At 44.4% G+C, this 15,669-nt stretch overlaps 1 protein-coding gene across 2 annotated transcripts in view; it reads right to left on the bottom strand.

Moving 5' to 3' along the window:
- Positions 1 to 15,669, bottom strand: part of ANKRD27 (ankyrin repeat domain 27) — a 59,435-nt gene that overhangs the window by 2,541 nt on the left and 41,225 nt on the right. For both annotated transcript variants that reach the window (XM_040253837.1, XM_040253838.1), the window contains exons 22-28: positions 13,264 to 13,386; positions 5,108 to 5,305; positions 4,306 to 4,425; positions 3,235 to 3,396; positions 1,673 to 1,784; positions 314 to 392; positions 55 to 127 (exon numbers count right to left, since the gene is read on the bottom strand). In XM_040253837.1, coding sequence (XP_040109771.1) covers positions 55 to 127; positions 314 to 392; positions 1,673 to 1,784; positions 3,235 to 3,396; positions 4,306 to 4,425; positions 5,108 to 5,305; positions 13,264 to 13,386 — 867 coding nt within the window. The remainder of the gene's footprint in view (positions 1 to 54; positions 128 to 313; positions 393 to 1,672; positions 1,785 to 3,234; positions 3,397 to 4,305; positions 4,426 to 5,107; positions 5,306 to 13,263; positions 13,387 to 15,669) is intronic.

Here is a 15,669-nt window from a genome sequence, read left to right as displayed (position 1 = left end):
TGAAAAATCTAGGATTTAAAAAATAATGGTATAAGCCAGTGTTTAATAACTCACCTCCTGCAAAGAATCTTTAGTAAGATTAGGGACACTTCTGTCTCTTGCCATAATCTCCTTTGGAGTCCTTGCCCTGAAACCCAAAACAAACTAAAATAAGTGTTTGGGATAGTGGTGCAAATATTCTGGTTGGCCACGAGGTGGCAGCATTTGATGGGTGAAGATTTATTTATACTCATTAAAGCTGCAAATAACCTGCCTGAGTTGTAAGTAAAATTAAGGTCAAAAGCACAGAAATCAACTTGAATTTTGTACTCACTTAAATGGACCAACTGAGTGGACAAAGTAAAACTGTCTTGTAAAAGGTTCATCTGGTAGATCATACATTTTTGAATTCCCTGTAGATAAAAGGATAACATCTGAAAACTTCCAAGGGTAGTTGAACAATTGTTTAGAAATTATAGCACAGACGCAAACTTTCAACATTTCTTTAACAACATTTAGGAAATTAAGGATTTAATTTGCTTACAGAAACATGTTAGTAGACACCTATGTATTACTGTGTGAACCCGCATGAAACAAAAATAAACCCTTAATACACTGATACTCCCCAGGCACAACCAATTACGGCGAGACAGCCTCAGGATTATCCAGATATGTGAATAGATTTATTCACATTATTACACTTCAAACTACAACAATAAGTTTTTAAAAAGTTGAACAAGGACCCCATCTATAACAACTTTTTTATTAAAATAAGAAAATACTTCAGCCTCACCCTTGTTTGGCAGCTGCTGTTCTAACTACTATTAACCTCTATATACCTGCAAATTAAAAAAGAAATCTTTTCGTAACATTTAAACTTTTTATTTTATATTTGTGTGTAGCCGATTAACAGTGTTGTGGTAGTTTCAGGTGAACAGCGAAGGGACTCAGCCACACATATACATGTATCCATTCTCCCCCAAACTCCCCTCCCACCCAAGCTGCTACATAACACTGAGCAGAGTTCCCTATGCTATACCGTAGGTCCTTGTTGGTTATCCATTTTAAACACACCAGTGTGAACCTGTCCATCCCTTCCTCCCATCCTTCCCCTCTGCCAGCAACCATAAGTTCCTTCTCTGAGTCTCTGTTGTTTTTTTTTTTTTTATCTCTTTCTGTTTTGTAAGTTCATTTGTATCCTTTCTGTTTAGATTCCGCATATAAGGATGTCATATGATATTTCTCCTGACTCAGGATGACAATCTCTAGGTCTATCCATGTTGCTGCAGATAGCACTACTTCATTTTTTAAAAAAATATTTAAAGGTAGCATTTATCCCAGATGTCCAGGAAATGCTTAGAAAAAGGCTTGGATTTAGAACTCGAGATATGAACGGATCTACCAGAGGCAGGGCCTCCTCCAAAGCTGGCAAGGGGGGGGGCCTGACCTTCAGGGTAAGGCCTACAAGCATCCTCCTCACCTCCTTAGGAAGCGCTGCCATTGACCAGAAAGCCAGTATCCAAAAAAGTCGATGAAACAGGCTATAACATACATTTCTTTGGTGCCTATAATCCCACCCCCAGTCATGATTATAATTACGTTTTACATTTATAGTTAGGTGAGAATTGGCAACCACTCATGAATTTACAAATAAACCCAAGCTGAGAATTCCAGAAAGAATGTGAGTTCTTACATTTTTTCCTGATCTTAACAGTGACGTACTCGCTGTGGTCTGTTTCACCAATGTCGTCTAATGTGGCCACACAGCTAGGTACAACTTGAAGCAGTTCCATTATTTTTGAATTCTATAAGTTGAAAAGGAAAAGGTAACAGTGACGGGTTTTTTTAAAATTCTTTCTTAGGAGGTTATTGCCTGTTTTTAATCTAAGTGTCAATGCTGGCGTGGCTGGGCAGAAAAGCTAAGAAGGAAGCCACTACAGATAACTTGGAGGCCATAAAGTGGTGGACAACAGTCCCACATCTGGAGGCTGACTCTGCCTGTGTTTCACTGCTCTGTGCAGCTGGGTTGATGAGAACAGGATCTATTACTGGAGAGTTACTGTGAGGTTACTGAGCACCCAACATATAGAAGTACTCAATGAGATACTCATCATCATTTGAGGAAGTGTTAAACTGAATGTTTAAAATATGTCAATTCTGTTATGAAATACAACTGAAAATTAGAAATGAATATACTGCAAACTACACTGAATATACTAAATAAATACAGTCAGCCTATACTTCAGCGACCTGATACAATATACTAAGTAAATAAACTCAGCCTATACTTTGGCTACCTGATGCAAACAGACGACTCATGGAAAAGACCCTGACGCTGGGAAAGACTGCAAAAGAGGGCAGCAGAGGATGAGATGGTTCGATGGCATCACCGATTTAAAGGACATGGACTTGGGTGAACTCTGGGAGATGGTGAGTTGATGCTGGGACTGCAGCAGGCCCGGCATGCTGTAGTCTGTGGGGTCACAGAGAGTCGGACACGACTTAGCAAATGAACAACAGCAACATGAGTAGGTTGGGTTATAGTGACTTAAAAGTGTCAGTGGTGCAGTTCAACTACCGGTTGTCTACCTGAGTAGGAAACTGTATAAAGATTCAGCGTGAACAGAGGGCCAGTAAAGAGGTGCCCCTTCCCCAGGAGGAGCAGACTGTTCCCTCACCATTTCCCACAGTGCACGTCCGCCCCTCACAGAACTCAAGGTGTGCTCACAGACTGCACACACTTTGTCCCTTGTGCTGCTAAGACTGTGATGGGTTCCCAGGGCATGGAGGGCAAGACCAGGACACTGTCTCATCCTGCTTCTTCCCCGCAGGCACCTGACTGCTGGACAGCAGGCCAGGCCAGGGCACCAAGGCCTGCAGTGGGTGAGAGGCACCTCTACTCGGACCTTTGAAAACTACCCCTGGGGAGTTCCCTGGCTGTCCAGTGGTTAAGACTTTGTGCTTCCAATGCAGGAAGCATGGGGTTGATCCCTGGTTGAGGAACTGAGATCCCACATGTGGCATGCAGCATGGCAAAAAAAAAGACTACTGCTGGCTCCGCAGCAAGCCACCTCTGACCAGATGACCAAGGACCAGGGGTGTAGCCACACTGGCAGACTCTAGCATGCTAACTCAGCCCAGCTCGGTGGGTCAGAGGTCTGGCTACTGTTCTCTCAGATCTGGCTTCAAAGTGGGGGATCCACGAGAGCTGTAAGGGAGCTTGGGATGCCCTCAACAAGGAAGTGCTCCACTTACCTGTTCAGCACAGTCGATCGCTGTGCACTGCCTCTTATTCAGGACCTGAACTGATGCTCCGTGAAGCAGTAGCAGCTCCACCACGAAGACGTGTCTTTCTATCACAGCCTCATGCAGCGCTGTGTTGCCCTTGTTGTTGGAAGCGTTGATGGAGGCCCCATGCTAGAAAGAAAAACAGTACAGTCAAGAGCAATGCTAAAAATGACCCACGCTGAATTGATGTGGTAGCCATATGGATGTACACTATAACCTTCCTTCAACTTTTCTCTATGTCTGAGATTTGTCTTAAAATGTTAGGGGTAAAAGTAATACTGAGGAAAAAAGATTTATGTACAAAGATGCTCGTGACAGCATTTATCACTAAATAGCAGGGGAAAAAATAGAAGTCATCTAAATGTATTAAGCACAAAGAGTTTTAAAAAAGAAAACTACAGTACATCCATAACTATGCAACCATTTAAAAAATTCAGATTTTTAATAAACGGTTTTCTATGTTAAGATAGAGGACCTCCCTGGTAGTCCAGGGATTAAGACTGTGCTTCTGCTGCAGGGCCTCAGGTTTGATGCCTGGTCCAGGAAGTTCCACATGTCACACAGTGCAATAAAAAAAACACCAAGATAGAAAACAATACTGATCTAAACTACACACATTTTCAAAAAGTCATCCCAAATAGTTATCCTTGAGTAACAGGGTTATGGAAAAGCTGGGTTTTCCCCTACTTTTAAAAATTCTTCCTTCTACAGTCAATACATACAACCTTCATCAAGAGAGGGAAAAAAAAGCAGCAGTGAGAAAAAGGACATTCAGCTCACATTTCAGGTAATGATTCAACTGACCTGGTAAGTGAGGCAAGACCCCAACCTCCAGGAAAAGCAGTGTCTCAGTCCTTGACCCTGCATCTCTGATACAGCACGGCCTCCAAAGCCCCTGACTCCAGAGCTGCTCTCCCAGGGCCCGCTTACATCATGAGCCCTGCCGCCTCCCCAGGGTGCTGCCAGGGGCTCCCTGCATGCCGACCCACGTCAGCAGCTCCTGGGCCAGGGTGGGGGCAGGGGTGGCGGGTGCCTTACCTGCAGCAGCAGCGCTGCAACTTCATGGTGGCCTCTGGAACAGGCGTGAATGAGGGGTGTGTTTCCACTTATGTCCTTTTTATTGGGTTTTGCATTCGACTCTAATAGACACTTCACCACCTAGCCCAGAGAAGAAAAATGTAACATTTGCAGGGAGAGATCCTCTAACTTGCTATTCTTTTGGCTTTTCTGTAAGTTCATCCAGGGAGCTCTTTAGACACATGTCTAACCCTGAGGAGAAAGCAGACCAGCTCAAGCACGAAGGGGTTAACCTGGGCTGAGGGTCTCCTGCAGGCCAGGCATGTGCCAGGCACCAGTGCTTGTCATTGATTCACTGTATGTCCTCTGGAGAGCTGCAGTAACTACTCTAGTTTTACATGTTACAAAGTTGATGCTAGGCATTACCTGAAACATGATCCCTGTCTTTAATAGGCTTACAGTAGAACTAATAAGGGAAGATGAAAAAAATAGATATTAAACTGTCTGGCACAAGACAGGAGCTGTGGGAACACAGAGGTGGTCAGACACACTTCAGCCCTCAATGACTAAAGCCCAAGAATAAGAGAGAGGCAGTTCCCGGCGGGGGTGAGAATCAGGACCGGCTCTGGTTGGCTCCACCCCCAAAAGCACCAGGGCTGTGTGTTCTGTTACTGAGCGGCCCTGCCCTGTGTGTCTCAGAATCACAGGGCTGGGAGGAAGGACACAGGCCCGTCCCTTCAAACAGCCACCTTCCCCCTCTGCTGTATCTTCATGAGGTGAGGTTCTAACCCTGTCCACGCTGCCCGAGAGTCAGCACCGGTACCTGGAAGTGGCCCTGCTGGCAGGCCAGGTGGAGTGGGACAGCCTGGCTGGCGTCTCGGGCCCCCACGCTGGCACCGTGCTTCACAAGGAGGAGGATGAGGTCCGCCCGACCGTGCAGGGCAGCAACGTGCAGCGGGGAGGAGCCGTCCTGGTTGGTCACGTTCACACCAAGCCCACTGGCGGGAATCTTTGCCAGCTTCTAGTTAAGTGCAGGAGGTGGAAACAAATGTCGTTAGTTTTTAAGAAAACCGGCTAAAGGAATTGAAGTCACCTGTCCCAGCAGCCCCTCTGTAAAATCTGGAATCACAGGGGGATCCTGAATCGGGTTGCCTGTAAGTGAATTAATACTTTAGAAAGGTCTGATATATCAAAGTGTAACTTCCATTTTCAAAAAAGCAAGCTCCCTACAATGATACCATATTATGCCATGGCAGTTCAATGGGGAAAGCAAATCCTGTCTTGACAGATGGTGCTGGAACAAGTGGATATCCATATAGGCAGAAACTGCCCATCAACCCTAACCTCACACTCAACACACACACTAAAGTACATTGCAGACCTAAATGTAAAAGCTACAGCTATTAAACTTGAAGTGAACACAAAGGAAAATCTCTGCTACACTGGGATGGGCAAAGAATAGCTAAGACACAAAAAGCAAAAGAAAAGTTTGACAAACTGGACGATGAAAATATTTAATACTTGCTCTTTGCATAAGGCAAGTAAGAAAATGAAAAGGCAGGTCACAGACGGGGAAAAAAATGTTTGCAATATGTATATCTGACAAAGGACTTGTACCAACCAGAAATTCAAAACAGAACAAGCTTGCTTACAACTCAGCAAGAGTACTGGAGTGGGGTGCCACTGCCTTCTCCTCAGTAAGACAATCCAACTTAAAAAAAAAATAAGTACAAGATTTGCAAAAGGCTTCACAAAAGACAGTTGAGCTTGGTCAGGGAGCACCTAAGGGACTCCCCTGCTGGTCCAGTAGCTGGGACTCCATGCTCCCGATGCAGCGGACCCAGGTTCGGTACCTGGTAGGGGAACGAGATCCCACATGCCCCAACTAAGAGGTCACACGTGGCAACTAAGACCCAGCACAGCCAAATAGTAAAAAATGAGCACATAAAAGAACATCTTTAGTTATCAGGGAAATGCAAATCAAACCAGGAATTACAAAACTAAAGGGTCACAAAGCACATGAGTGACAGGAGAGGGAACATGTGATCCAACTTCAAAGGGGCAGGAGGGAATATCTGGGGTGATAGAGACAGTCTATTATCTTGCCTGAGCTGGTGGTTAAGCATTCATTTGTCGAACCTCAGAAAGCTGTTGGCTATTTATCTCAAGCTGAAGCTCCCCTTCATGTTTATCATGGAACTTCTTTATTATTCACAATAGTTTTAAAACCAATCATGCAGATACAAGGAAAATCAATCACTAAATTAATAGGGCAAACAAAACAAACCAATGGAACTAAAAACAAACATTAAATTGTGATGCTGAATCAAGTATTTGATAGTGGAATGAATATGTCAATGGTTTCTGTGACTGATCAAGGATTAAAACTTGGGTTATCTACTTCACTTCTTGATGATGAAAAATATTCTCTTTAAAAAACTATGCTGAACTTAAAGGGTGAATTTTACTGTACCTAAGTTATACTTCAAAAATCACAAACAAACAAGAAGTAGAAGGGGAAAAACATGATGAAACACCACTGCACACTTACCAGAAGAGCTAAAGTTAAAAAGTCAAAATACTAAGTGTTGACCAGGATATAGGTCAACTAGAACTCTCTCACCTGCTGGTGGGGAATGAAAAATGCTATAATCACTCTGGAAAACTGGCCATTTCTTATGAAGTTAACATATACCTCCTGTGTCAGTTCAGTTCAGTCGTGTCCGACTCTGCGACCCCATGAATCGCAGCATGCAGGGGCCCCTGTCCATCACCAACTCCCGGAGTCCACCCAAACCCATGTCCATTGAGTCGGAGATGCCATCCAACTATCTCATCCTCTGTCGTCCCCTTCTCCTGCCCTCAATCTTTCCCAGCATCAGAGTCTTTTCAAATGAGTCAGCTCTCCGCATCACATGGCCAAAGTATTGGAGTTTCAGCTTCAACATCAGTCCCTCCAATGAACACCCAGGACTGATCTCCTTTAGGATGGACTGGTTGGATCTCCTTGCAGTCCAAGGGACTCTCAAGAGTCTTCTCCAACACCACAGTTAAAAAGCATTAATTCTTCTGTGCTCAGCTTTCTTCACAGTCCAACTCTCACATCCAGACATGACAACTGGAAAAACCATAGCCTTGACTAGATGGACCTTTGTTGACTAAGTAATTTCTCTGCTTTTTAATATGCTGTCTAGGTTGGTCATAACTTTCCTTCCAAGGAGCAAGTGTCTTTTAATTTCCTGGTTGCAATCACTATCCGCAGTGATTTTGGAGCCCAGAAAAATAAAGTCTGACACTGTTTCCACTGTTTACCCATCTATTTGCCATGAAGTGATGGGACCGGATGCCATGATCTTTGTTTTTTGAATGTTGAGCTTTAAGCCAACTTTTTCATTCTCTTTCACTTTCATCAAGAGGCTTTTTAGTTCCTCTTCACTTTCTGCCATAAGGGTGGTGTCATCTGCATATCTGAGGTTATTGATATTTCTCCTGGCAATCTTGATTCCAGCTTGTGCTTCTTCCAGCCCAGCATGTCTCATGATGTACTCTGCATAGAGTTAAATAAGCAGGGTGACAATATACAGCCTTGATGTACTCCTTTTCCTATTTGGAACCAGTCTGTTGTTCCATGTCCAGTTCTAAGTGTTGCTTCCTGACCTGCATACAGATTTCTCAAGAGGCAGGTCAGGTGGTCTGGTATTCTCATTTCTTTCAGAATTTTCCACAGTTTATTTGTGATCCACACAGTTAAAAGCTTTGGCCTAGTCAATAAAGCAGAAATAGATGTTTTTCTGGAACACTCTTGCTTTTTCGATGATCCAGCGGACGTTGGCAATTTGATCTCTGGTACCTCTGCCTTTTCTAAAACCAGCTTGAACATCTGGAACTTCACAGTTCATATATTGCTGAAGCCTGGCTTGGAGAATTTTGAGCATTACTTTACTATCATGTGAAATGAGTACAACTGTGTGGTAGTTTGAGCATTCTTTGGCATTACCTTTCTTTGGGATTGGAATGAAAACTGACCTTTTCCAGTCCTGTGTAACACATCAATTATATTCATGGGTAATTACGCAAGTAGACGTATGTTTACACAAAGACCTGTACACACAAATGTTCTCGGTTTGGTTATTCACAAAGCCCAAAGCAGGAGACAACTAAATGCCCTAATCCCAGGTTGTTTCGAGTAATCAACAGTTTATTCTTTACCACGGAGCAGGCCCCTGACGCACTTCGTTTAGCCAGTTAATCTGTTGAAGGACACGTGGGTTTCTGGTTTGGGGATACGGCAAATAAAGTTGCTGATGAACCTATTAGCAGAAATAAAGACACAGACGTAGAGAACAAAGGTATGGAACACCAAGAGGGCAAGGCGAGGGATGAATTGGGAGATTGGGATTGACATATACGCAGTATTGATACTATGTATAAAACCGATAACTAGTGAGAAATGGCTGTGTAGCACAGGGAACTCGACTCAGTGGTGACCTAAATGGGAAGGAAATCCAAAAGAGGGGGTATAGTATACACAGAGCTGATTCACTTTGTACAGCAGAAACTAACACAACATTGTAAAGCAGCTATACTCCAATAAAAAAATTTCTTTAAGTTGCTGTGTACATTTGTTTACAGGTTTTTGTGAGAACATGTTTCCATTCCACTAAGATCAACTGCCGTTAGTGGATTTTCCATTCCACTAAGATCAATAAGGACAGCAAGTGTTGAATCATATTATAATTACAGGGTAATTCTATGGTTAGTTTTATACGGAACAACAAGATACATGTTTTTCCAAAGTGGCTTTTACATTCCCAGCAGCAGTGGATGAGTAAACCGATTTCCCCACATCCTCACCAACATTTGGTGTTGTCACTTTTCACTAATTTTTATTTTAGCCATTCTGATAGGTGTGTAGCGCTGTCTCATGGTGGTTTATAATTTGCATTTCCCTGAAGGGTGGTGACCTTTAACATCCTTTCACATGCTTATTTGCCATCTTTAAATGTTCTTCAGTGAAATGTACGTTCATTTTCTATGCCCATTTTCTTACTGGTTTGTTTTTACTATTGAGTTTCGGAAGTTCTTTATATAGTCTAGATTCTGGCCCTTTGTCAGATACATGGTTTGCAGACATTTTCTTTTAAGTCAGTAGTTTACCTGTAGCTTCTTTGCATGGGTTTCCACAGGGCAAGTTTCTAAATGAGAAGTCCAAATATACTACAAAGCTACAGTCATCAAGACAGTATGGTACTAGCACAAAGACAAATATAGATTAATGGAACAAAATAGAAAGCCCAGAGATAAATCCATGCACCTATGGACACCTTATCTTTGACAAAGGAGGCAAGAATATACAATGGAGAAAAGACAATCTCTTTAACAAGTGGTACTGGGAAAACTGGTCAACCACTTGTAAAAGAATGAAACTAGAACACTTTCTAACACCATACACAAAAATAAACTCAAAATGGATTAAAGATCTAAATGTAAGACCAGAAACTATAAAACTCCTAGAGGAAAACATAGGCAAAACACTCTCTGACGTAAATCATAGCAAGATCTGCTATGACCCACCTCCCAGAGTAATGGAAATAAAAGCAAAAATAAAGAAATTTGACCTAATTAAACTTTGTACAATGAAGGAAACTATAAGCAAGGTGAAAAAACAGCCTTCAGAATGGGAGAAAATAATAGCAAATGAAGCAACTGATAAACAACTAATCTCAAAAATATACAAGCAGCTCCTGCAGCTCAATACCAGAAAAATAAACGACCCAATCAAAAAATGGACCAAAGAACTAAACAAACATTTCTCCAAAGAAGACATACAGATGGCTAACAAACACATGAAAAGATGCTCAACATCACTCATTATCAGAGAAATGCAAATCAAAACCACAATGAGGTACCATCTCACGTGGGTCAGAATGGCTGCTATCCAAAAGTCTACAAACAATAAATGCTGGAAAGGGTGTGGAGAAAAGGGAACCCTCTTACACTGTTGGTGGGAATGCAAACTAGTACAGCCACTATGGAGACAAGTGTGGAGATTCCTTAAAAAACTGGAAATAGAACTGCCATACGACCCAGCAATCCCACTGCTGGGCATACACACCGAGGAAACCAGAATTGAAAGAGACATGTGTACCCCAATGTTCATCGCAGCACTGTTTATAATAGCCAGGACATGGAAGCAACCTAGATGTCTATCAGCAGATGAATGGATAAGAAAGCTGTGGTACATATACACAATGGAGTATTAGCCATTAAAAAGAATGCATTTGAATCAGTTCTAATGAGGTAGATGAAACTGGAGCCTATTATACAGAGTGAAGTAAGTCAAAAAGAAAAACACCATTACAGTATATTAACGCATATATATGGAATTTAGAAAGATGGTAATGATGACCCTATATGCAAGACAGCAAAAGAGACACAGATGTAAAGAACAGTCTTCTGGACTCTGTGGGAGAGGGAGAGGGTGGGATGATTTGAGAGAATAGCATTGAAACATGTATAATATCATATGTGAAATAGATCGCCAGTCCAGGTTCGATGCATGAGACAGGGTGCTCAGGGCTGGTGCACTGGGATGACCCTGAGGGATGGGATGGAGAAGGAGGTAGGAGGGGGATTCAGGATGGGGAACACATGAGCACCCATGGCTGATTCATGTCAATGTATGGCAAAAACCACTACAATATTGTAACTAGCCTCCAATTAAAATAAATTAATTAATTTAAAAAATAAATAAATGAGAAGTCCAATTTATCCATTTGTCCTTTACGGATCATGCTGTGGGTGTAATAGTCTAAGAACTCTCTGCTTAAATGCTGGGTTCCAAAGATTTCTTCCTGTTTTTTATTCTAAAAGTATTATAATTTTACATTTTACGGTTAAGTCTGTGATCCACTTTGCATCAGTTTTTGTACAGGGTGTGAGTTTAGGTTGAGATTCTTTTCGTTTCTGAACACGTCCATTTACTCCAGCACCGTTTGTTGAAAAGGCTGTCCTGTCCCCACCAACTTCCTGTTGGACCTCCGCAGCTCTATGTGTGTGGGTCTGTTTCTGAGCACTCTGATCTGTCTGATCTGTGCGTCTGTCCCTCATCAGGGCCACACTGTTTTGATTACTGTATCTACACAGTCAGCCTTAATATTGGGTAGAGTGATCCTAATTTCTTCTTCTTTGTCAGGATTGTTGTTAAGTATTCCGGGACATGCACCTTTCCATATAAATTTTAAAATTAGCTTGTCTATGTCTACAAAAGCTTTGTTAGGATTTTAATAGGAATTGCATTAAAACTGTAGATCAATCTGGGGAGAAATAACTTCTTTCCTATGCTGAGGCTTCATGACTCTGTTTATCTCTCTAAGTATTTAGGCATTCTTTGATTGATTTTTTTCATCAACATTTTGTGATTTCCAGCATACAGAACCTATCCATGGCCTGTTAAATGTTTACCTAAGTAGTTCATTGTTTCTGAGCAGCTGTAAATGATGCTGTATATATAGTATGTGCTCACGCGCTAGCTGTCTAACGCAAGGTCCCATGTTAAGAAAATTAATTTGACTTTACAAAACAGATACAGAACAAGATAATACTACCTTATTAAAAAAAATGCTTCACCATGGGTGTCTCTAACCTAAGAAACTTTGTAGGAGGGTGCACACTGGGATGTGTGACTTTTGTTCTGTCCCCATGCTGCTGGATATTTAAGTCCAAAAAACTGAAAACTGACCCCTCCTACGTGGGCTGCTTAAAAATCAAAGGGATTAAAAAAGGCAGATGCTGTTTCAAAGGATGTGAAGTAGCACCTCAGGCCCAGCCGATGACTGTACAGCTGGAGGCAGTCACCATATCGCTGCCGTTCTTCTTGTTTACTTTGTTTTTTCCACCTCACAGTTCATTAATTGTAAAAAGGAACTGAATTACACATCACAGTGTCTGCTGAATTTGTCAGATAAACTTACGTTCCTGCTCACTTAAAACCTACTATCTTTTTCTCCTTTGTAATTTCTCAAAAAGTCACAAAAGGAAATTGCTTCATGCTGTGATTAAATTAACCCCTCACCCTCTTCCAGCCCAGTGGTATGTTACAGCTTGCTCAGTAATAAAGAACAAAATGTTGATGACATGCAACAACCTGGAATTAGGCTGAGTGAGCAAAGCTAGTCCCCAAAGGTTCCATGCTGTATTGATGACATTTATATAACATTTTTGAAATGACAAAAATATTAGAACTGGGGAACAGATTAGTGGTAACTAGGGGCCAGGGATGGTGGGGTTGGGTGAGGAGGTGTGGTTATTAGAGGCAACATGAGTGATTTTTCTTGTGATGTGAAAACTGATTTGTACCATGACTGTGGTGGTGGCTGCACAAACCTTCACATGTGATAAAATGAGACAGAACTAAATATATATACATGCACACAAGCACAAGTAAAACTGGGGAGATCTAAGACGGATGGATTGTATCCATGGCGATACCCTGGTCAGGATATGTACTGTGCTTTTGCAGGCTATTACCACTGGCGGAAATGGGGGGTGGAGAGGGAACAGGGTCTCTCTGTGCTAGGAGGGGGCCCTCCCACAGAGGGTGCACCAACATGAGCAAAGGCAGAGGGCAGCGGATGTTGCCTGCAGCCTCCCCAGGGGACCACAGCCACACGGACACAGCCCCTTGGTGTGTGTCTGTTCATAAGCTCCTGCCTTGTGACTCACGGGCCCTGAGAACCACTGGAACACTAAACCCTCGTGCGTGGCCCTGTGCCCTGACCCACGCATTCAGAAAGCAGGCAGCCCAAGCTGATCCTGCACGCGTGTCCACTTTCCTCTACCTTGAACTGGGTCTCAAGGGACACCTGCAGCCAGCTGCTCGGCCTTTAGCTGGCTGGGAAGGGGACGACTTTCCTAAAGGGAAAGAGAGGAACTGGCCACCTACACCCACCCCACCTTCCAACAGAAGCAACACCAAACCTTTTGAGCTGGAGCACATTTGGGGCACTGGCACAAGGGGTGGCAGAACTCAAGATCCACCACCCCAGCAGCATCCTCTGCTTCCTCCAGGTCCTCCTCCGTCCACTCCAACAGGTAACGCACCTGGTGTCAGGCAGTGAGGAGAAACGCAGACTTAGAACCCATCCTCAGCTGCTGTACAAGCTATGGTGTCCTACATGCACAGACACACACATTAGTGTCCTACACACACACACACAAATGTTCCCAAATCAGGACCTACATCTCCACCACCACCAAAGTAACTTACACATGATGGTGCTCTTTCCTGAGGACTCCAGGGTCTCCTGTGCTCAGGCCTTCCTAAATCATTTTAGTGGTGACAGAGAGATGGAGCTACCATTTCTGCAGCTTGCATTAGATTCTTCTCTTCTGTCTTAGAAAGGGGCAGCGTGGTGCTGCTTCAGGGTGACAGCTTTAAAGCCCTGGTCCTAGAGCATCTCACGAGCACCTCCTTTCATGTTATCTAATTGTCCTCCTTTGACAAGCAGTCTGTCTCATCTTATCGGGGAGCAGACTCACTACTCCAAGGGGCCAACAACTTGTTCAAGACCACGTGACAAGGAAGTGGTGGCCAGAACCTAAACACGGGCTCTCTGACTTCACAAGCATCCCTTCCACGTTAATGCTCTAGCTCACAGGCGAAAGCACTGGAAAGACCCCTAACAGGTCAAATTTATGTTCCAGTAAAGGCCAGTTTCTACGATATTAAATGTGAGAAAACACAAATACATTTCCAGGCGTGGTTCTGAGCCCTGGGGAAGTCAGCAAATGCCTGCAAGGAGAGACAGAGGGCCCCGGGAAGATCCTATACACCTCCAAACGTCCCCGCTCCAGGGCCCCTCCACATTGCTGACAGCAAATATTCCATCCAGGCCGAAGGCCTCACCTGGCCCTGGGGCCTTCACCTCCCAGGCTGGCTGGGACAGACTAGACTCAGGGCGATTCCACTTGGCGGTGGTTAGAAGACATACAATGGGGGCAGGGGCTGAGGGCAGTGGTCTCGGGCTGTGGGATGGGGGCTCTGTCGTGGGTGTGGATGGGTTTGGGTGGTGACCGCCGGGCACCGGGCAGCCTGCCTCTGCTCGGCTCCTCCATCAGCGGCCCCACCCCCCACGCCCGCCCACAGGATGAAAGCACATGTGTCGTGACACAGAAGGGTCGGTCTCCTCTATACTCGTAGGAGCCTGAGAAACTCCTCCTTGGCTTCCCTAAAGAACACTGACTTCCCCGGGGCTGGTCTCAAAAGGGGAGCAGCTGGCACCAGCCAGATCCACACCCCGGATCCTCCCATGAGAAGAGCTGTGAGTCAGGCTGGGGGTTCGCAGGGGGCTCTGGGCAGAGGCTAAGACATTGACAACTATGTTCTGACTCCATATACCCCCGAAGACTGCGCTACTCAGGTCCCAGGAACTTCTGTCCACCGCCCCAAACTCCATCATCCTTGAGAAGCACTCTTCAAACATGACTCTTGAAAGCGCTCTTGTAAACCCGATCCTCTCAAGGCTCCAAATCTGGTAAGGGCTAATTTACTCCTCCTTTTAAAGTGGAAGACAGGGGACTTCCCTGGTGGGCCAGGGGCTCAGACTCCTTCCTCCCAATGCAGGGGGCCTCGGTTTAATTCCTGGTCAGGGAACTAGATCCCACAGGCCACAACTAAAGATCCCGCATGCTGCATCTAAGACCCGTTGTAGCCGAAAAAAAAAAAATTTTTTTTTTTTTTTAATTTTTAAAAAATAAAGTGGAAGACAGAACAAATTCCTTTCAGGAAGCCTAAGATAAGCCAGGGGGACTGCCCCTGAGTGTCTCCAGTGATCTCATCATAGCTGTTCCCCGTCGCCTGACGGGCAGGGTTAGGACGCATACCTTAGCGCCGTCTCATCTGGACACTCGCTTGTTGTGGGTCCTTTCAGCTCCGAGCCTGGGACTCAGCCTCCTGACCAGGATGCCACACCGCCCACAGCTCCTTGCAGGGCTACACCAATGCCCTCTGTGCTCTGTCCTCCCCTTCACCACCTCTACCCATCCCCTACCCAGTCTGTTCACCTTGCTCCCGGCTAGTGGGGTCCGGCCCTCTTGCCAGCGTCACCACCCTCCTGGAATATGAATGTCTAAAAGGCAGGGGCAGGCTCCCTCTGAGGCTTTATCCCACCTGCCTCGTTAGGGGTACGTCCCATCCCATCATCATCACTCTTGAAATGCACCCCTTCTGCGTGAACGTGAACAAAGACCCCCACGGCTCCTAACTCACCTGGAGACAAAACACACGGGCACAGCTGCCTCAGCTGAGAGCAAGCCGTTTGAAATTCACTTCTAAAAACTCACCATTTTTATGGAGGTTGTATGTGTTTGGAGATAGGATATGGG

The sequence above is a fragment of the Oryx dammah genome, unplaced genomic scaffold (assembly GCF_014754425.2).
Source record: "Oryx dammah isolate SB20612 unplaced genomic scaffold, SCBI_Odam_1.1 HiC_scaffold_13, whole genome shotgun sequence".
Lineage (NCBI taxonomy): Eukaryota > Metazoa > Chordata > Mammalia > Artiodactyla > Bovidae > Oryx > Oryx dammah.
This window is presented reverse-complemented; position numbering and strand designations above follow the sequence as displayed.